At 39.8% G+C, this 23,856-nt stretch overlaps 1 protein-coding gene across 1 annotated transcript in view; it reads right to left on the bottom strand.

The window, feature by feature from the left end:
- Nucleotides 1-19,089, bottom strand: part of C17H12orf40 (chromosome 17 C12orf40 homolog) — a 52,114-nt gene extending 33,025 nt beyond the window's left edge. The window contains exons 1-7 of the mRNA XM_052160360.1: nt 19,064-19,089; nt 18,441-18,480; nt 13,183-13,321; nt 10,777-10,909; nt 9,728-9,776; nt 7,220-7,396; nt 1,573-1,688 (exon numbers count right to left, since the gene is read on the bottom strand). Coding sequence (XP_052016320.1) covers nt 1,573-1,688; nt 7,220-7,396; nt 9,728-9,776; nt 10,777-10,909; nt 13,183-13,321; nt 18,441-18,480; nt 19,064-19,089 — 680 coding nt within the window. The remainder of the gene's footprint in view (nt 1-1,572; nt 1,689-7,219; nt 7,397-9,727; nt 9,777-10,776; nt 10,910-13,182; nt 13,322-18,440; nt 18,481-19,063) is intronic.
- Nucleotides 19,090-23,856: the final 4,767 nt, after the last annotated feature.

Genomic DNA, 23,856 nt, shown 5'->3' with positions numbered 1-23,856 from the left:
CCAAGAGATCTATAATATTGTAAGGAAAATTAAAAATCACAGAAGTGTAATCCTACAGTCAAAGGCCAATATAATGAACAAAGAGTCTTCCACTGCAAAAAATAAAAAAACAAAACACAAAACAAAACAACAACAAAAAAATCCCTCTGACGTCAGGCATCTCTTCCGCACACATTTCCGGGAAAGTGAACACACCCACACAGAAAACAAAAGCTTTGCAGCTGTTTCTCACTTTCTACAAGACTCAGCTCATGATGGAGCAACGATCCTGAAGGTGAAATACTCCGAGATATTGGCAATGGTTCTTCTGAACACTGCCACACAAGCACGGGAAACAAAGCGAACATCGACACGTGGTTTGTAGAGACTAGACAAGCCAGAGAGACAACATATATTTCCCCATTATTAATCCCTCAAAACCCTCTCCTCCAAGCCCAAATAATCAAATTTTAAAAGGAGAAAAATTCGGTTGGAATGATGGCTCAGCAGTTAAGACAGTGGCTGCTTCCCCAAAGGCCTGTGTTTGATTTATAGCATTTACATGATGCTCACAACTATCTATAACTCTGGTCCCCAGGAATCTGATATCCTCTTCTTGCCTCCTTAGGTACCAGGCACACATGTAGTGCACAGGCATACATGCAGGCACAACACCCATACACCCCAGATGAAATAATTTAAAAAAAAAACTGTATTAATGAACAAATGATTTTAGATGGATGTTTCTCAAACACAGAAATATGACCAAAATATATGAGAATAAATACTCAGCATGATTAGCCCTTAGGGCATGCAAAGTGAAGTCATAATGAGATACCATCCCATGCCAATTACAATGGCTACTTTTAAAAAAGGAAAGTACAAACAACAACAACAACAAATAAATACATAAACAATGCCGACCAGGAGATGAACACGTTGTGTGGAAATAAAAACTAAAAATAGGATCACCATTATAAAGAAGAGCAATGAAGGTCCCTAAAAACTGAAAACGCAGCAGATGGCCCAGCCCACTCTCTCCTGGGTATCTCTTCAAAGGAAATGAAATTGGCACGCCAGCCATGTAACTGCAGAGCCAAAGATATTATAGCACTATTCACAATAGCTAAGACACAGAATTAGTCTATATGCCCATCAACAGATGAATGGTTTAAAAACACAGGATGTATTCATTGAGTAGTATTTGGCACAAAAAAAAAAAGAATGAAATCCAGTTGGTTATATCAAAAACGGTTAAAACTAGAGAATGCTATATTAAATGACAGATGCTGGGCAGGCACAGATGCTCTTTCTTGTGTGCAGATGCTGGGAGATTACACTTTAGAACACCTGAGCGGCAGTGAACCCACACAACAACACTCATGTATTGAACTAGCACCCCGAAGTACTTTAGTATGCAAAGCATTAGTGTTTAAAAGGGCAAATCTGAACTAACTAAAGTATGTGTCTCATCAGAATGGCCTTTTTCTAGAATACTACTTACATCCTGAGTTAAAAGTATCCGTGACCCTAAAATCACACTAGTAGTGACTTGGAGTTCAGCTCTCTGCTTTACCTTCTCATTCTACATACCTGTTTCTTCTCTCAAATGACACTCCAAACTCCACTGTTTTCTGAGATGAACTTAAAACATTTTGGTGTTTATTTAATTTGGAAAATAAGGCCTCAGGAAATTTTTCATTGCTGAACTGAAAAAGAAGGGAGAAAATACCAAACAATATGAACATATTTACGATTTAAATTGTTTATTAAGAATGGCACCCAGGTGAGCAATGTCTGTACTAAAAATGTTTTGCTCTGTCTAAAAGAAAGTAATTTTAATCCTTATTGAAGACCAAATAAATACTCTTCTAACAATATGATCAATGTAAATATTTAAATAATTGCTAAGTTACTGAAATAACAAAATTTATACTATACTAACATTACCATTTTTTGAATTTAAAAAACTTCTATAAAACAAAACCATTCAGCACACCAATATCATGAATGATTAAAAGTTATATTTCCAGTAGGAAATTAGCCCATCCCACAGAACTGTGTGCATCTCTCACTTCCATTTCATAACCGAATGGGGTATTCCGCTTTAATTTCTTGATATCAGTATCATTCAATAAATATGGGCTCTTATGTGAAAACTGTTATGAAAACCAGATGAGGCTGTTTGGAAGAGTGAAGGGAATTAGTGTAGGTCAGAGAGAGAGAGAGAGAGAGAGAGAGAGAGAGAGATTGATTTTTGTATGGTTAAACCATATTATGTACACATAATATGTAGCAAAATGTTACAACAAAGTTCATTATTATGTATTATTAATACAGGATAATCAAATAATAACATATCACACAGAAAGAAAGCCAAGTGAGAGTTCATTTGTTAATACGAATGAACACATAAATGCAACTTCTTCTACAGGCTCAAACTATCCAGGAACAATAATTACTACTTGGAGCATGTTTCAATTATAACCTCTGAAACAGAGAGAGAACAAGTTTGTAGGTAACAAAATATGGAAACTCAAAGAAGCAAGGACAGCTGACACTAAGGACTTAATTATGGAAACACCTTTCTGAGAAGCAGGGCCAGTGACAGGTGCAAACACAAAGTCATCTTCAAAGTGGGAAATGGGCACACAAAGAAATCAAAGAGAAAGGGGTTGGGGCAGCCACTCAAATTCTTCTCAAAATTCCCAAACATGACCTAAGCATCTCCTAATGCTTCACAGTATGAGGACACCAGCCTTTCTTTGCAGTCTTCTGCCACATAGGTAGAGTTATTTACCTATATTCAGATAATTGCTGACTAATGTGTAGTGATCGTGTGCACAGACAAAATGAATGTTTATGTACATATTATACAATGCTTTATTTTCTACCCTACAAAGTAATTAATAGAATATATAGTTTTAAACTCATGTAGAAACGTTTGGTCTCCAAGAAATAAACTAGGTAGATCCTCTCAGTCCTCCCTCCTTACCACTGTCGGCTGACAATACCTAGAGCCACTGTCAACCTGGGACCTCCACTGGCCACACCTGGCTGGGACACAGGCAATTGATTTTGACTCTCCTTTGAGTACCGTGTTACAATCTCTCCAATCTCATTGCTAGCCTTGTAGCACACTACTTTCAGGTGCTTCTCCCACCCTACCTCCATTTCCTATGGTTTCTGACAAACTTTGTGGGTTCTGAGCCTCCCCACCTGCCTTGTAAACCCTCTCAGTCCTCCCTTCTAGCCCATCCCCAACCTCTGTATCAGCCCCCAATACCACGGAACACAGTCTACCTTGAACCTTAGCAGCCACACCCTGACTTCCTTTCTGACCTCTCCATTCTCACCCTCAGACTTCTAACCACCTGCTTGCCAGCGCCCCTCCTCCCACCCAGCTCCACTCACTGGAGACGACAACTCTGGGTTCAGACAGAGTCACCCTAGCTCTTTCATTCTTGTCTCTCCAGGTTACTGCCTCACTGCAACCTACTTCCAGCGGCCCTTTGACCACCACACCTACAGCTCCTTGTTCCTCACCTCCAAGAGAATCCCCTAAGTTCTTCCCAAAGCCCCACTTGGCCTCTTCTCTAGCCCACATCTGTTCCTCTCTGCCACCCACTGACCTACATACATCAGCACTCTCTACCAGGGAACTCACGGCTAAGACTCATGCTAAGATCCACATAGGGCAAGAGAAACCAAGGAAAAGAGCATCCACACATCCCACCAAAAACCAAAACCAGATAACAACACTTAGGATAAACTCCATCATCTGGATGTATCCATCCATCTAACTCTGGATACCTAGACATCAGTACAAAACCAAAACCAAACCAAACCAAAACAACAACAAAAATTACAGCTAAGACACTGTGCCTCCTCCAGAACACAATAACATCTTATAGTGGGCACTGAGAAATGCAGTACAGTTGAAGCCCAAGGTATGTACTTCAAAATGGCAGGAATGAATTTGCTCAGGGACCTTAAAGAAGATATGAATGAATTCCTTAATGAAGTCTGTGAAGACTCAGAGTGGAATGAAATAATGAAACAGTTCAAGACATGAAAGCAGACACGGAATCACTAAAAACCCCAGCTGACATAAGATGGAAAGTACCAATTTTCAATTTTTGTTTGCATTTTTTTTTGGCTTTTGAAAATGCAAACAAAATTGTCAGAGGTAAGCTTCACCAACAGAGTACAAGACGTGGAAGAGAGAATCTTGGGCAAGGTAGAGGAAATGTATATCTCAGTCAAAGAAAATGTTAATCTGAAAAAAAATCCAGGCACACAACATCCCGGAAATATGGGAACTATAAAAAGACCCAATCTATGAACAATATGGCTGGAGGAAAAAGAAGATCCCCGGGTCAAGGGAGAGAAACAAAGTCACAGAAGAAAACTTCCCTAACCTAAGAAGGAAGGGCTCTCAAGGTACAAGGAGCAGACAGAACACAAAGCAGGACCAAAGAGGAAATTCTTCCCCTTTGGGGAGGATTGGGAGGGGCGTCTGTGTGAGATGAGGTGAGCCATTCGGAACGGGCTTTGAGGGTTCAAAAGCCTATGCCAGACCTGGCACATCTCCTGCTATTTGTGGCCTGTAGATCAGAATGTAAATTTCTCAGTTACTGCTCCAGAGCCATGCCTTTCTGCTTCTTATGATGATAATGGACTAACCTAAAACTGTAAGCTAGTCTCCAATTAAATGCTTTCTTTTAAAAGAGTTTCCTTGATCATGATGGTTTTTCACAGAAACAGAACATTAACACTAAGGACCATTTGAGAGGTCATATGGAAACCTACTACTGTAGAAGCTCCTTAATGAATATGTATATGTATTTGTATATGTAGATGTAGATGTAGATGTATATGAAAAATTTTTAAATGGAGTCACCAAATAATAGGAAAGACACCCAAACTTTCACTACCAAGTGGAACTTTTAATACCAGGAATGGGTTATATCTAATTGAGTTCTTGGTCAAAGGGGCCTCATGGAAATTCACAAATAACTTAGGATATTTCCATGAATGTTGTTTGTTCTCTACAAACTCATAGCTAGTCCCTAATGCTGAATACAACACTTACATATTTCACTGAAAATGAATACTTTGAGCCGGTGCCTAACTAGAGCCTTCACTCCTTCTGACTAGTGTTTATGGTACTGGAAGGGACTCTGCAGGCATCCAAAAGAGAAAGGTAACCACCAACCCAGCTAGCTGTGATCCACAATATTGATCTGCCTTCAGGATATCCTGCTGTGACAGTGGCACAAAATTTGTAGAAGAAACCAACCTGGTGCCTCATTAGAGTCAAAGCTCACTCCATGAGATTGAGCCCACTGCCGGAAACTGCTTGTGGCTAAGATCCTGAGACTAGATAGGCCATGACCTAATGGACAATCAAATACTACAATTATGCTAAAGAAACATAGCAACAAAATGATTCCTAATGATATTCTGCTATTGCCACAGATTGATGCCTCATCCAGCCATCATCAGAGAAGGCTTTCTTACGCAGAAGATGGGAACTAAAACAGATTCACTAACGGAAATCATGAGAAGAGAGTGTGAGACCTCGGAACCCCCAGTCCTAACTGGGGTGTCTTCATCAACCCATTCCTGCCATGGCTTAGGGAGATGCGGAGAAAGGAGGAAGAAATACTGTAAGCCAGAGGGATGAACACCAGGGAAACAGTGTGGTCCAGGCACAGAAGAACTAGTGTACATATGCACTCATGACTGTGGTCCCATGCAGAGCCCACACAGGTCTGAGACAGATGGGGGTGGGAGGGGCGAGTCTCAGGGCTAGGAGAGGAAGTGAACACCAGTTCCCATCAACACCCAAGAAGCTATCTCCAATGAACAGCTGCTAATAAAGGAAAAACTCGTTTTCTCCAGTGGAGTCTCATAGGGTATAGAAACTGTGCTCCAGGGCAGGCCCCATGCCCAGCAGTAGATCAAAGAACAAAGCCAATGGTGTTTTGGTGGATTTTTAAAAAAATATTATTTTGTTTAGGCATTTGTTTTATCTTACTGGGTTTATTATTATTGTTGTTATTATTATTATTACTTTTATTTTTGTTTCTGATGTGTTTTTATGGATTTTGTTTGTGTGTATGTCTGTGTTTCTTACGCATTTTCTTTTTTTTTTTCAAATTTCTGGGTGTTTGTTTTCAAAAAGAGACAGGAGAAGAATTGAATATATGGGGAGGTAGGAAGACCATGATCAAAATATCTTGTATTAAGTTTCAATTATAAAAAAGAAAACTCAAAAAAGGTAGACAGCACCTAAAGTCTTGTCATTACGGCATTAAAAAGTTCTAGGTCCTAAAAGTAGCAAGGTTCTCATTCACCACTGTAATTTCTCTTTTCCAAGAAATGGTAAAATATATTTTAATATATAGTAAAGTTGATTTAAATAATTACATCTCTAATTCTAGAATACATAACAGAGATTTATGGGCTTATAAATTATATTTATCATTATAAATTGATTTATAGGCCAAACCTTATATGCCAAAAAGTAGGTTTTGAAAGTAAATCATTTTGCTAATAAGACACAAGCATACTACCATTTCTTCCTTATCATCACCCACCAGTAAAATAACACTTAATAAGACTTAAGACTATCAACACATTTGCTATAAAATCATTCTCTTGTATGTGCTATGACATAGTTCAAGACTTTAAATTTTATATCTCTATATAAAGCACAGTGTTTGAGCATTTAAAGAGTAACTCTACATATGTATGTATGTATCTATCTATCATCTATAATGCATATGAATATATATATATATATATATATATATATATATATATATATGCAGCTATCTTCTCTAAAATCATAAAAAGAGGGAAGAGTTGCGACTTCTGTGGAAGAGCCTGCTACACAGTGCTGATGACATGCTGATGCCCATGCCATGTCTACTGAGTCACCATGGCAGCCTAGCTCCTTTCAATGATGATTGTCATTAAATACTATAAATACACTAAAGTAGTTCCCAAATTTACTTCCAGTGATTTTTAAGAGAATTACTTCTAAAATTTTAGAAGAATACTTCAATTATTAGATTCATAATCATCTGGAGTACAGAGAATTTTTGGCATGAGATGAAATATTATCCTTCACTTATCACCATATTTGGCTAACATCCCGAAACCTTTCTTTGTCAGATTTATGAGGAGCAGGACACATGAAAATGTGACAGAAGCACTGGCTCCAGTGTACCTGCCCATGGTGGGGGTTTTCACATGCAAACTGCCGAGGACTTGGAGCTAGTCTTGGGGTGGAATGTTGGCCTGGAATATGTCTGTTAGGAGGGAATTCTTCTGGAAAAGATGGTGGACTATAACTGCAGTTTCCCATCTCGTTGAACATTCTATATGAGTTCATGTCTTGTGATGACTATAGGAAAAGAAAAATTAAGATCACTAAAAATACAGAAAGAAGAAGTCAACATAATACAATGAAAATGAGAAGGAAAGAACGTGGTTACTAAAGAGGAAGTCGTGAGGAAGAGCAAACCATTAGCAATTCATGGAGGTCTCTGAGGTCCTGAGCTTACCACTGAGGTCCTGGGCTTGCCCACTGAGGTCCTGAGCTTGCCCACTAAGGTCCTGGGCTTGCCCACTGAGGTCCTGGGCTTACCACTAAGGTCCTGAGCTTGCCCACTGAGGTCCTGGGCTTGCCCACTGAGGTCCTGGGCTTGCCCACTGAGGTCCTGAGCTTACCACAGAGATCCTGAGCTTGCCCACTGAGGTCCTGGGCTTGCCCACTGAGGTCCTGGGCTTACCACTGAGGTCCTGGGCTTGCCCACTGAGGTCCTGGGCTTACCACTGAGGTCCTGGGCTTGCCCACTGAGGTCCTGGGCTTACCACTGAGATCCTGGGCTTACCACTGAGGTCCTGAGCTTGCCCACTGAGGTCCTGGGCTTACCACTGAGGTCCTGGGCTTACCACTGAGGTCCTGAGCTTGCCCACTGAGGTCCTGGGCTTACCACTGAGGTCCTAGGCTTGCCCACTGAGGTCCTGGGCTTGCCCACTGAGGTCCTGAGCTTGCCCACTGAGGTCCTGGGCTTGCCCACTGAGGTCCTGGGCTTACCCACTAAGGTCCTGGGCTTACCCACTGAGGTCCTGGGCTTACCACTAAGGTCCTGAGCTTGCCCACTGAGGTCCTGGGCTTGCCCACTGAGGTCCTGGGCTTGCCCACTGAGGTCCTGGGCTTACCCACTAAGGTCCTGGGCTTACCCACTGAGGTCCTGGGCTTACCACTAAGGTCCTGAGCTTGCCCACTGAGGTCCTGGGCTTACCACTGAGGTCCTGAGCTTGCCCACTGAGGTCCTGGGCTTACCCACTGAGATCCTGAGCTTGCCCACTGAGGTCCTGGGCTTACCACTGAGGTCCTAGGCTTGCCCACTGAGGTCCTGGGCTTGCCCACTGAGGTCCTGGGCTTGCCCACTGAGGTCCTGGGCTTACCACTGAGGTCCTGGGCTTGCCCACTGAGGTCCTGAGCTTGCCCACTGAGGTCCTGGGCTTGCCCACTGAGGTCCTGGGCTTACCCACTAAGGTCCTGGGCTTACCACTGAGGTCCTGGGCTTACCCACTGAGGTACTGAGCTTAGCCACTAGGATTCTGAGCTTAGTCACTGAGAGTTTGCTTAAGAACCCCTTCCCTCTGCTTTTCCCTACAGCCTTCCTCCCTCAAGTTCTTTTTCTGAATGTCACCTTCTAATAACATAAAGTCTTAAAAAACAGATGACAGGATGTCCATGGTAATTCATTTTTTTCCATCAGCTTCCACTGCCTTTCTGATCTAACATTCTTAAGCCTGATGACTCAAGCATACATAAGAATAGTTAAGATTGCATTGAACATTAATTAGACTTTTAAGCTTTACTCAACCTGTGCATTTTCTAATTCATTGTGCTTTATTTGCAAAAAAATAATTGTACTTTGAAAATCATCTTGTGATAAATATGAGTTTCTAACATTTGATATAAATAATCCTTTCATTACATTTAAAAAGATGAACTGATCAGTGATTACATGAACTTAACAAAAGACTCCCCTAGTGGGAGCTGTGAAAATGGTCTATCAATAAACTTCTTGTCATGCAAGTATGAGGACCAAGTCTGATTTCCCCACACCTACATGAAGGAGACAGGTATGTCAGTGCACACTGGAAATCCCAGTAATGGGGAGACAGAGGAAACAGGCTGATTTCTGGAACTCAGTGGGTAGACTTGCTAGCCAGTCAGTGACTGAGCCAACCAGCTCTAGGGGCAGAGAGAGACCTTGTCTCAAAAATCAAGTAGGAGAATGAGTGGCCTCTGGCCTCTCTGTACACAAACACATAGGCATCTACCTAACCCACCTAATGGACACACACAAACACAAATAGATGATAGATAGACAGATAGATAGATAGATAGATAGATAGATAGATAGATAGATAGATAGATAAAGACAGAGAGACAGACAGATAACAAAAATAATCTCTATACAACTACTCTTCTATAACAAGAAGAATCAAGCATGGTCATGTTACATCATCCAAGGTGGCTACATAATCAGACTCTTCCTTAGGAGTAAACTTCCTACATTGGAAAACTGAAAGGACCCATTTAGAAACTATAAAAAATGAAAGGATATTTAATCTTACCTAGTATTTTAATAAGTTAGATCATCTAAGAATTGAACAATTGTTAAAGCAATTTATAGTTATCTTTAAAACTCACTTGAACTGGGCCAGTTTCTTCCTTTCTATAGAATCTTTGATAGGGTACACTAAAGAAAAAAATTTAAAGTTAAAAATACAAACAGCAATAAAATTTATTTTATGCATTCTTAAAGTCTCTGCATAAGCACTCAACATAGAAAACTCTGAGACTAAGCCATCAACAAAGGGGTACACATGGTTCCAGCCAAAAATATGGCAGAAGAATGCCTTGTTGGGCATCAGTGGCAGGAGAGGTCCTTGGTCCTCTGAAAGCTCAATAGAGGCCCCAGTGTGGGGAAACAGAGTGGGGGTCATGGGAGTGGTTTGAGTAGAGGAGCACATCCTTGGAGAAAGGGGGTGGGAGGATGGGTTGGGGTTTTCCGGAAGGGGGAAATCAGGAAGGTGTATAACTTTTGAAATGTAAATGAAGAATATATTCAATAAAAAATAAAATAAAATTCATTAAAGCTCAAAACAAAAAACAGTATGAGATTTAGAGCTTCAGCATGCATTCCATCCTGTGATATGGTCAAAAATTCAACCAGAAATTGTTGGTTACTATTCTAGCAATAGTTCCATGATTGCATCTATAGGCATATCCTTCCTATCAGTTCAGGATTATAGCAAAAAGAATCCACTACTTGTCAGAAAATGACTTTTCTCCCCAACACTATGCACAGCACCATACTGCACAGAGAATGTTAGGCAGCAGGGAAGAAGTTTGACAGTCTACGATCATTTCTCTATTGCCAAGACCAAACTGTGATGTCTTCAACAGTAGGGTCTTACCATCCACTTCTGGTCTAAAACAAAAAAAAGAAAACTCTGGAAAATTATCCCAGGGTCATAATAGTACTAAGTTTTGAAAAACATTAAACTGGGATAGGTATTTTCTAATACAGAAAGTTAGAGCACATGCACAAAGCCATGGTGTGCATCCTAAGAGTTGTATGATATCATCGGACAAACAAGAACTGGAGCTGGAAGGCAATGTCACTCTCGACTGCCCAGCAAATGAGAACGTTGATAACGTTCTGCCAGCTAACCACTGTCCCAGCTAACACTTACCTGTTCTCCATATCATCGATGCACAGTTTGGAAGGCACACAGTGAGGTGACATTGGAAGTTCTAAGTCATGTTTTCTTAGTGGGATTTTCAAATCTCTATTCATATTCACGTGAGTTGGTCTTTTCATGGTTTCTGTAATGAAAAATGTTAAATAATAATTTTAAAATAGAGATTTTAAATCTTTGCTCTATCATCCTTCAATTAATTATAAATATAGAAATATTCTTCTAAGTCATGTTCTATACACACTATTACAGAATCAGACTGCTAACAACTATTGATGAATTAAAAAAAAAGTTTTCCCTGCTTCTGAACCCTCAATTAAGGGGCTTTACTAACTCCAGCTGATTTTGACTTTCCCAGGTACTAAACTAAATCAGATACTGTGTTATATGTTCTCACAGCACTATATATTTTTTTCTGTTTTAGCACTTTGCACACTTTATTACACTTGATTAACATCATCTCCCTCAACAGACTTTAAACTTTAGAGCAGTGGTTCTCCCCCGCCCTTTGAAAGTCAAAGGATCCTTTCACAGGGGTTCTTTAAGACTACTGGAAAACAGAGATATGTACACTACAATTCATAACAGTATAAAAGTAAAATTATGAAGTAGCAACAAAAATAATATTCCAGGGTCATATTGGTTGGGGGGTCACTAAAACATGAAAGGATGCTGTGTTAAATTGCAGCCTTAGGTGTCACAGCATTAAGAAGGCTGAGAATTACCACTCTAAAGGAAGGAGCCTTATATGATTTTATACAACTAAGATCACTGTTTTATTTCCTCAGACCCCAGCCTGCCTACACAGCTCTAGGCAGAATTCTCCCTCTTTCTTTACAACCATCTCTTTTTGGACAAACACCTGGTGCAGAAGTAGCCATCTGAGCAAAGATACCTGAGTTACAGACTTGTCCTCTGACTCGGTGTAGCTACGGAACTGCGGTCCAGCAGTCCCGGAGGCAGCTTCTCCTGGAAACTTGGAATGAGGGAAATGACTCACATTCTTTGGGAACTGAGCATGAAAACTACTGGTTCTTAAAACCAGGTTTTAACTGTTCATGATGAAGAAAATCTGAGCACTGAGGCTCTCCACTTAACAGAGAAATGATCTTCTGGGATCCGAGTTTCTGATCAAGGTATCTCTAAGACACAGTATACTACAGCTGTGTCTTTGGAACTTCCACCATTAGCAGCAACCAAGTCATGAGTAATGGAATCTTGCTTTCTATTTCGTGCCCCATGTGCTTTAGTATTTATAATTGTCAGTAAACACGTGTTGAGAGAGTGAGTGTAACCAAAGGCAGAAGGCGACACAGTACGTGATACATTCCAAATATGCTACCTTGGCATTTAAGGAAGCTGAAGAGGAAGAGCACGCCCACATTTCCTTCTTCTCAATGTAGGTCACAGAACGTAAAAGCATTTTTGTGACCTTTTCATAAAGCGGGCATTAGAAACCTCCTATGAGAGGTGTCCCTCTTAGACCTGAAGAAGCAAGGCCTCTGTTTTGTCCCTGATGTAGTGTTTGGACTGAACCTAAGACTCTGTGCAAGATGTACCCTGATCAGTATCCACCTGAACACAAGGACCTCTGAGAAGACCTCAACAGAGCCAGAGGAGTCACCTCTGAGCCCTACCTTTGAGTCCCTCTGGGGCTGTCATCCTTCTCTACAGCTGGTCAAGGCTTTTTCACACTTAGCACTACAAAGGCACTGGTTTGACCATTTCTTCAGACATTCATTTCCTAATGAAGGCTCTCATGCTACAGAAAACTTATTAAATAAATGTCTTTATATTGCTAATCTTTCATTATTGAGGCTTCAATGTGACTCTAGCGATATATGAGAAATATAAAAATAAATATATCAGTAAAGTAAGACATTTTATACTACAAAAAAAGGTCAATGAACCATATATTTACTCCTTCTAAAACATAATTAAATCTACTTATTATTCACTGAGAGAAAATGTTAAAGTAAGCAGGGAGATACTAATATACTTATCAAATTTAACCTTTCCCTGAAAAACTGTCTTTTGTACAGATTAATTTTGATTCTGTGTATGAATGTCTCCCTGCACACACGCATGTGCACCACATTCAGGCCTGGAGCCTGCGGAGTCCAGAAGAGGGTGCTGGACCCCCTGAAAGTGGAGTCAGGGAGCTGTGAGCGATCCCGTGGGTGCTGGGAACTACGCATGAGTCTGCCGCAAGACCTGCACTGTGCTTCACCCCTGAGCCACTTCTCTGCCCCCAAAACTGTTGTTTTTTAAGCACTTTAGTTTTACACTTGTTTATAACATGTAAAATACGCCGAAGTTCCTTTAAAAGAGGAAAACAATTTGTTTTAGTTGAAAAGTCAAACTGTCTGACAAAAAGAGTTTTACTTTGAAAGACCTTACCAGATGTTTCCTTCTTGGACGATATCTGATTTACCACATACAGGTTAAGGAGGTCCAAACTGACGGAGGGGTTCTTGACAGGTGAGAAAACACCTAGTAATTTCATTTTTGATTTTAACTTATTCCTTTCAAAGTATTCCTGGAATAATTAAGAATTAAATATTAATTTCACAACCACACAATTCAAGGCAAATCATAAACAATAAATGCACTGAGGCTACCATGCCACCAACTGCATGTCTTCACAGTGTGACACAAGATTCACATTTACATAGGAAGTGAAATTAGTTATGACAGCTTGTAGTTTACCTCAAGACTTTAAATCTGACAAGTAACAAATTTTTCTATAATAAATAACATACTGCCTTTTATTTAAAAAAACAAAAACAAACAAACAAAAACCCTGCAAAGATGTAGCAAAGTGCCACCAAAAATTCACGAGGGGACAGTGGCACCGCAGTGACACAAGTCTGATGAGCTGAGTTCAAGTCCCTGAACCTTGGTAGAAGATCTTCTTACCCTGAACATTGTCATTTGACCTCTGTGGAACATATGCATCCCTGCTCTCACATGTGTGCACATACAAACACACACACACATACACATAATAGTAATAATAATAATAATAATAGTAACAATAACAATAATAATAATAAAATTGTACAACTATCTAAGAGGAAAGCAAAAGCCATGTGAAAACTAACCTACAACTAATACAAATTTAACTCACTGTACCCCTATTACTTTAATATTTTATATAAATCAGACTTACACATAAGTATCATTATTTGTCCAGTTTATACTTTCTTCTTGGGTTTCTGAATTATAATTATTCCTCATTTTAAGTTGCATCTTTAAGTTACTAAATCCAAAGACATTTTCACTTGTTTGTTTGTGATTGTAAGTGCATTTGTGAGTGAGTGTGACTGTGGCGTGCACAGCTCTGTTGGTGAATCTAAGGCAGCTGCGTTACAAGCTGTTGTAAACCATCTGATGTGGGAGCCCAGACTAAACTCAGGTCCTCTCTTAGGGCAGTTTGTGCTCTGTAAACACAAAACTGAATCTCCAACCCTCTGTGAAACTTTTAAATTAATATTTCAATTTATCAAAGTAATGCGTTTTATTGTTGCATTCATTCTATCTTTAACTGTTCCCTTCACCCCCTCCTCTCCACACCCCACTCCCCATGTACTCCCCACTCTGACTGGCTCCTTCCGCTCCCTAGGGAGCCTCCCTCCTGATTCCATCACCCTCCTTTCCCTGCTCCCTAAAGGAATCTTCCCACCTCTCCTCATCTCTTTTCTATTTCAAGTACTGTACATACAATATATATATATATATATATATTGTATATACAATATATGCATATAATGTGCATACACTGTATATAATAATTATATATATAATTATGTTACATGTATTTATATATAATATATACATATATGTAATCTTGTCCCATGTATTTATACTGTTAAGTCTATGTTCCAGACATGAAGGAAAAACACTCAGGGTTTGCCTGTCCTGTTCTGGCTTATTTCATTTGATGGCTTTTCAGTTCCACCATTTCCCACAAGCTTCTGATTTCTTTTTCCTTTATATGTAAATAAATATGTATCAGATTTCTTATTCATTCTTCTGATGCTTGATGTATGTGTGGACTGGACCCATTCTGAGCTACCGTGAACAGTGTAGCTATAAACCAAGTTGGTGGCTCTTAAATAATATACAGACAGATAATATTACATCTATGAGTATACTTAGGAATTCAGATACACATACAATATCAATAACAATTAAAGAAATCGAGGCCATAAATTTGAGAAAGGGGGGATGGTATAGGACGGGTTGGAAGAAGGAAAGGGAGGAAAATCATGTAATTCTATTTTTATTTTTAAGAGGAAAATATATTCGTAAAAGCCCTCCAGACAAGCAACTCTATGATGTTTTCTTCCAAGAGACTCTCTCCTGGTTTATGTGGCAGCATTGCCCTTCCCCTTAAGCCCCTACCTATGAAGGTATACTAGTCTTCTTCCTAAAACTTAAAAAAAAATAGATGAAGACTGTAAAATCAATGAAAGATCTGAAAAATATCAGCAAAGATGTAAATATCCCACTAAACAAAATGAATCAAACATCATAAACAAACACCTTTCATTTGAATGATCTATAATTCTACACTGGTATAAAATATCTTCAAAAACATCATGCCATAAGCTCTTCAACACTTAAATAACAGACTGCAGGATATATTTTCTATATTCTTTGTTTACAATCCAAAAGCTTTCCCCTTTCCCAGTTCCCCCCTCCCCATATGTCCCATAAGTCCCTCTTCTCTCCATCCATTCTCCTATCTTTCCCCCCTCCCTTTTCTCTGTCCTGGTACTCCCCTACAATGCTGGATCAAGCCTCTCCAGAATTAGGGCCCTCTTCTTCCTTCTTCATGGGAATCATTTGATATGCTAATTTTATCTTCAGTATTCAGAGCTTCAGGGCTAATTAATATCCACTTATCATGATTGCATTCCATGTGTATTCTTTTGTGATTGTGTTACCTCGCTTAGGATGATATTTTCCAGCTCCATCCATTTGCCTAAAAATTTCATGAATTCATTGTTTTTAATTGCTGAATAGTACTTTACTGTACTGGGGAAAACCCTTAAGGACATAGGCACAGGGGAAAAGTTCCTGAACAGAACACCAATAGCTTATGCTCTAAGATCAAGAATTGACAAATGGGATCTCATAAAATTACAAAGTTTCTGTAAGGCAAAGGACACTGTAAAAAGGACTAAATGGCAACCAACAAATGGGGAAAAGATGTTACTTCTTAAAGCATTGTATTTTGTGGTGGATTAAAGGCAGTGAGGCTGACAACCCGGGGATGGTGTGACTAGAGATGGTGTATAAACTGGGGGGTGGAGGGTGTGCAAGGGAGAGCAGGAGAGCAAGAGAAGTTTCTTGAAGACTATTTCTAAATTACATGGATGAGTCTGCGTTAGTCTCAGGGTAGCACTGTAAGTTTTCAGGAAAAAAGAAGGGTGGGGAACGAACAAACTGAAAAGGAAGTGAGCCCCTAGTTCCTGGAATACTGACTAATAGGTTTGCTCCTCTTCCTTTAGATGTCATGCTGCTTCCTAATCTCTGGCCACAGAAAAGTCAAAGTGAGTGATTATTTTATCTAAAAAGATTAGGCTTGGTTTTTCTGATAAAGTCTGGCTTGGCAGAATCTACTAGAAAACAATTTAAAGAGAAACAAAAATCTTTCGGGAAACAAATCAAATTTCACCTTGCACATGAGCATTAAAATGAATATAGAGATAAAAGCCTACAGAACCAGAACGCACCAGGAAACTATGGGAGGAGTTTCAAATTGAGGAGAACTGCTAGCTATATAAAAGATGATGTGTTGAAGTTGAGTCTAACTGAGAATACTTGGCAGGAGCAAGACTGTACAGGACAGCAAAGAAGGGGTAAAAGAGGCTTTAAAACTCAAGTGCTGGGTCTGGAGAGATGGCTCAGCGGTTAAGAGCACTGACTGCTCTTCTGGAGGTCCTGAGTTCAAGTCCCAGCAACCACATGGTGGCTCACAACCATCTGTAATGAGATCTGGTGCCCTCTTCTGGTGTGTCCAAAGACAGCTACAGTGTACTTAAATATAATAATAAATAAATATTAAAAAAAAAAAACTCAAGTGCTATTGTAGGAAAGAGAAAGATCCACACAGGGCAACTCCATGCTTTCATTGTGACCACCCCTTCTCTCTCTCTCTCTCTCTCTCTCTCTCTCTCTCTCTCTCTCTCTCTCTCTCTCTCTGTCCCTCTCTCTCTCAGCACACTGATTTTGTTCTGGGTTTCCTCCTTCTTGCCCTCTCTATATTTTAGAATTTGCTGTATTGGAATCTCAGTTCTTACACTCTAAGATCCTTTTTCCCTCAGGGCTATAAACCACAGAGTAACCCACACTAACTGCACGAAGTTGACAGATTATCTCTGCTAAAGCACTTGTGTCTCTCACAGGCCACAGTTTGTTTAAGAGTCATACTACCAAAGTACTAGTGGAAATTTTGAGGTTCCCCTTACATACATTCTCTCTCTCTCTCTCTCTCTCTCTCTCTCTCTCTCTCTCTCTCTCTCTCTTTCTCCCTCTCTCTCTCTCTCTCCCTCCCTCTCATTCACTCTCTCTCATTTTATTAATAGTAATGACCTAATTATTTATGTATATTCTCCAAGTATAAATTTTCAAAGTTCCTTTCCAAGATATAATCAATGTTTCTCTCTCTCTCTCTCTCTCTCTCTCTCTCTCTCTCTCTCTCTCTCTCTCTCTCTCTCTCTCTCTCTCTGAGAAATAATAAATTACACCATTTCCCTTTCCGTTCCTCTTCCAAACATCTCTTCCTTGCTTTCAAATTCATGACCTCTTTTTAAAATTATGTTACATACATATTTGAGTACACATTTCTATTCTTAAATATAGCCTTTTCAGTCTCTACAGTGTCACTCATATTTATTCTTTCAAGGATGACCATTTAGCATTGGATAGCCAATTGGTAACTTCCCTGAGGAGGACTATTTTCTCCCTCTCTCTCAGAATTCCTTAGTTACTTGTAGTTCTTTATGTAGGGTTGAGGTCTCATGGGCTTTCGCCATCACTACTGTTGTCCTTGTACAACTCATGTGTAGGCAATCAGGTTGGGGAGGCTTTATAGGTAGAGCTTGAATATTACAAGAAGCGACAGTCTCACAGAAAACTCACTGATGCCCTGGCTCATATAATGAATATATTAAAAAGTGACTAAATAAGCCAGGCGTGGGCTATGAGACCATCACAGTACTCTACACAATAGCAGATGGCTTGAATTACAGGGATAAAATTGAGGGCAGTGAGAAGCAGCTGGATCTGAGATGAGTCTTACATCTACAAAGACAGCAACAGTCAATAATGATCGTTGTGTCTGCTTGAGCAATGTATGTTGTTAAACAAGCCATGTAGAAGGAAGAAGGAAAAGTGACATTATCCTTATTTAAGTTAATCCTTTTTGGGGACAGAGTCTTGCTGTGGAGGCCCGGATGACTGGAACTCACTATGTAGCCCAGGCTGGACTTGAACGAGCATCAATCTTCCTGCACTGGCTACAAGTACAGAAGAGTGCCATATGCCTGGCCCTGCGGTGAATTTATTAATAGCAAATAGTGATTGAGAAGTTTAATGCTAAGTTTGCTATTATGGGGCTAACATCACTCAGATTATAATGCCCTTACCTTCTGCTTTCTTCTTTCTTGCTTTATCAGAACCCGGGTCCTAAGAACATAAGCAGGATAAAACATACAGTTATTAAAGAAAAGACCATGTCTAAGATGATTGCCGTTTCAGGTGAAAACATAAAATTAAATTCTAAATTTACTTATCAATGTAATATTTTCTGCAAATATGAAAATGTTTTAAAAAATCTCTGGCATGTAATATTTCACATAAATTTCTTAGGAAGTCCAAAATGCAATAAAACCTATCACAATAATAAATTAATTGTAAATTAATAATTAATAAAAGACAAAATAAATCTGAGATTTAAAAAAAGAATGCATTAGAAATGGTGTATTACTGAACCTCTCTCATCTGATAACATTCCTGGTCAACAGTTCCACTTACTCTGCATTGCTTTAACGTTTCAACATTCCAGTTATATCACTTGGAACATCACCAAAATAAAGGACGTAAGTTATTTCAGGCTTGAAGGAACTCTGGGGTGTATTGCCACAACAACTCCAACTGTATTAATCTACTGGTTATCTCGGTACTGGGCATGAAGGCACATACCTGTAATCCCAGTTTGGGATGCTAACGCAGGAAGACCATAAGTTTGGGGTGACTTTGTGCTACAGACCTGTTCTGAAATACTCTGAGCACCATGGTGGGAACATAGCTCTGAACACAACTTTAGCTCACTGGCAAAACACCTGCCTACACTCACACAGCCCTGCCTTTGATCCTCAGCACTGTGAAAGGCAGAGGGAGAGAAGGAAATCCCCTACTCTGTTTGGGTTGCTATAAAAATACCACAACTGTGTAGATGATAATGGGGCATAAAAACTATACCCCAAGAAGTACTGCTTTGAAATGATAAGTATTTTGAGGAAAATCAATACTCAAAAGCAAAGTCTCCTTTGGATCGTCTCCTGACTGCCCTCCTATCACTGCTATCTCTACACAGAGGATCACAGAGAGTACATTTATTCTCCTCATCACAGATCACAGAAACTAGACCCTGCTTCTATGTGGTCAGCCATATGTCTAGAAATATAACAGATTTTTATATAAGAAATATTCTGATCCCTTTTGTTTGCATAGTTTGTGGAGTCCACATTCAATTTCAGTTAAATTCAGGAAGTCTTGTCTCATACCTTACAGGAAAGAATACTACATAGAGAGTCCAGGAAGAATTTCAAATAACAGGCCTTATGGGTTTCTACCCTGTTATTATTAAGCCACACTGTTTGTTTCCAATCAGTCTTCTTCATGGGTGCCAATTCTTCATCAAACCTAAGCATAAGAACGAATGGTTTTCTCCAGGTTTGAGATTTCAGTACTGAAAAGTTATTGAGTCACAAGAAACTGAGTGAAATGAATATGTTACACATATCTCTTCACAATCTGGCTTTAGTTATAGGGCTGTGTCAGCCACGACCTTTATGATGAACAGGAAATATAATGTACTTTTCTGCCTAAATTAAAACATCAGAAATTCCTCTCAGTTCTGGCAGCTGTACAGACTACAGTTAAAAATGCCCAGATATACACCTAACAGATGCCCATTTTCTGCTTCACAGATGAATACACTATTTGTTCACATAACAAAGGGATGGGCTGTTTTTGTAAAAACAGGAATTCTAACAATGAAGGCTCTGCTCTTATGATTTAATCCCATGCCTCAGGTCCAATATCTCCCATACCAACACTGTGGGGGTTAGAGAATTCAAGTCCCAGTCTTAGAGGGTGTCAGATAATATAAGGATATTAACTGGTGAAGGATTGGGATCCTGTAATGTGGGATGGAGATGTGTGGGAGGACTCTATTTGGAACTGAGAACTTTGAACCCAGAGGAGTTTATGTCTCCTAGGGAATTAGTCTCTCCATCCTTAGCAGAAAGATGTACTTCTAAGCGTGTTCCTTGAAATATTGCTTTTTCTGATCTTGGCTATGGAAAATAATCCTTCATTGTCTGATAAACCAGAATTAACCTTCCCTAAAGGAAATGCCAGGCAAGACAATACTTGTGTCCATCAGAGCCCACCACTTGCTTTCCTTAGACCTATAACCAAAATACAGGCTAAGCAGGCTCAGCAGGCACCTAAAGGGGAGGTAGAAAGTGTGGTGTACTACAGTACTAAAGATCTTAATGAGTTGCTGTTTCATTCAGGGAGAAGTCTGAGAAGCATGTCTGGGAGTGGGTTGTAAGGGTGTGGAATAATGGTGGAAGAACATCAAACGGATCAGGCGTATTTATTTGTATTGGCCACTGAATGAGTAGTTTTAATATGGAAGCTCACACAGTTTAAAAAGGTATCAAAGTTTGCTTGAATGGTTGGCTGAAGAATTTTTCAAAAGATGGCACACTGAAAAGGAGTTGGAGATTCCAGATATCCCTTGGCTTAGTGTTGATGAAGGGATTTTAAAGCTTGGGGAAACTGCAATGCTAGAGTGGGTGCACTGTATGAGATTTAATTTTCCAGAATGGGGAAGGCCAGAAGACATGCCCTTTACTAATCCTTTAAATCCAAAATGGCCACAGTGGTGCAAGAATATTCAAAAAGCTTTATTGTCGCACCCTTCTGTTTGCCAGCCCTCAGGATTGGAGACACTGCTGCTTACTTAGATAAATTCAATGCAGTTGGTTTAATTGGGCTCTGAGGTAGCAGGGGCCAAGCAGCACTGAATCACCAAAGGTAAGGTGATAACAGCTATAATAGGCAACATAGGAAAAGCAATGTCCACAATGGTCTGACCTGTAATGCAAGCATAAGCAAAGTGAATTTTATGGTGGCATGATTCATATGGACCTTTGGTACTGGCTAATCAATCATCGTGTTAACAGATATGAAATATATAAAGATCCTACTACATCTCTGTTTGATCTATAAGAACAGAAAATTTCTCAAACAAAATAGAGACTCCACTAGATTGTGGCAAAAAGAAATCTTGCTCTAATAACCAATTTCCAGACTTGAGCCAACTTGAAGATCCAGAACCCCTTGTGAAGGGATGGCCAGGTTCCACTGAGACAGGACCTTGACAAAATATTTAAGATTTTTGTTAGTCTTTCTTTGTCCTTTCCTATAAGGATCTTTTACAAAGATAACTGTATACTGGTAGAAAGGAAAAAAAACAGACTTTCAGGGTCTATCAGTTCAGAACTGACAATGATCCTGGCAGACCCCAAGAAGCACTGCCAGTTAAAGGCTTATCAAGGTCAGGTGATGGAGTTTTAGATGATCAACTCACAGTGGGTCCAGGGTTTTCCATTAATCCTTCAGTCATTTCTCTAGGACCGAAATGTATAATTGAGATAGAAGTCAGAAATTGGCAGAATTCTCACATTGGTTCCCTGTCCTATGAAGTGAAGGCTATTATTGTTGAAAAAAGCCAAATGGATGTCATTGGAGCTTCTTCTGTAAGGGAAAATGGCGAGTCAAAGACAGTATCCCATCCCAGGAAGAACTGCAGAAATTATTGCAACTGTCAAGGACTTGAAAATGCAGGGTTGGTATATCCCACTATTCTCCTATCTGGCCAGTGCAGAGGACAGATGGATGGATCATGGAGAATAACAGTTGCCTAGCAAAAATGTATGAAGTAGTGACTCCCACTGCAGCTGCTGTATCAGTTGTGGTACCCTTACTTGAGCAGATCAACATATCTTCTAGTATGTGGGATGCAACTATTGATTTAACAAATGCCTCTTTTTTCTTTCTTTTTTTTTATTTTTTACTTTTTGGTAACTGTCCATAAAGACCACCAGAAGCAATTTTTCAGTTGGCAAGGCCAGCCGTATATCTTCACAGTTTTACTTCAAGGATCTAATAACCCTTCAGCCCCTCCCCCTTTTCATGAGTTAAGTATGAAGACATCTCAATAGTCTGTCTCTTCCACAAAATTTCCCATTAGTCCACTAGACTGACAAGATTATTAGACTGGGAAGATTATGTTGATTAGGCCAAGTGAACAGAAGGTAGCAATCACTTGTGACTTGTTAGTAACACATGTGTACATCAGAGATGAGAAATAAACCGAACCAAGCTTCAAGAACCCTCTACCTCAGTAAAATTCTTAGGAATCCAGTGGTATGGGACACACAGAGATATTCCTTCTAAAATAAATGATAAGTTATTTTATTTGGCCACACCCACCACCAAGAAAGCAACACATTTAGCACATTTAATGGGCCTATTTGGATTCTGAAGATAGCACATTCCTCATTTGGGTGTGTCACTCTTGAGTGACTCAGAAAGCTGCTAGCTTTGAACAGGGCCTAGAACAAGAAAAGGCTCTTCAACAGTCCCAGGAACCTGTGAAGGCTGCTCTACCATGTGAGTCATATGATCTAGCAGACCTATAGTACTTGAAGTGGTAGTAGCAGACGGGAATGCTATCTGGAGGCATTGGCAAGACTTTAGAGGTGAAGCACAGAAGAGAGCTTTTGAGGTTTTGGAGAAAGACTTTACAATCATATGCAGACAAATATTGTCACTTTAAAGGACAGCCCTTCGTCAGTTTTGGGCCTTAGTTGAAACTGACCATTTGACAATGGGCCACCAAGTTAATATGCAATCTGAGCTGTTTATCCTGAGCTGGGTATTATCTGACCCACCAAGCCATAAAATAGGATGTGCACAGTAGCAATCTATTATCAAACAGAAGTAGTATATATGTGATCCTGTCTTAACAGATCCTGGAGGCACAAGCAAGTTATATGAAGTTACCCAAATGCCTATGGTTTCTATCCCTAATTTAATGTCTTCTGTTCCCAAGCTTGCATCTCTAGCCTCAAGGGATAGCCTTCGTGACTGGGGAAGAGAAGACCTAGTGCCTGATCTACTGATGGTTCTGCACATTATGCAGGCACTACCCAGAAATGGACAGCTACAACATTAAAACCCTGTTCTGGGATAATCCTGAAAGACACTGACAAAGGAAATCTTCACATCTTCATGGTGGGAAGAACTTTGGGCAGTGTATATGGTCTTACATTTTGTTTGAAAGAAAAATAGATAGATGTGAATTATTTGCTGATTCATGAGCTTTAGCCAATAGATTAGCTCAATTGTCAGGACTTGTAAAGAGCATTACTAGAAAACTACTAAGAAAGACATCTGGGGAAGAATTATGTGACTATATCTCTGCAGTTGGGCGAAGGATGTGAAGATACTGTAACTCATAAATGCTAGTCAAAAGTGACTTCAGCAGCAGAGAAGTTCAATAATTAAGTAGATAAGATGACTCAGTCTATGAACAGTTGGCCTCTTTCCTATTGCCCAAGGTGCCCATGAACAAAGAAGCCATGGTGGCAAACATGGAGGTTACACATGGGCTTGACAAAGTAAACTGCCACTCTCTAAGGCAGACCTGGCTATAGCTGCTGCTAAGTGACAGATCTGGCAAAAGTAGAGATCAAAACTGAG

Source organism: Apodemus sylvaticus, chromosome 17 (assembly GCF_947179515.1).
Source record: "Apodemus sylvaticus chromosome 17, mApoSyl1.1, whole genome shotgun sequence".
NCBI classification, from domain to species: Eukaryota; Metazoa; Chordata; class Mammalia; order Rodentia; family Muridae; genus Apodemus; species Apodemus sylvaticus.
Note: the sequence above shows the minus strand (reverse complement) of the source record. Positions and strands in the feature narration are given on the sequence as shown.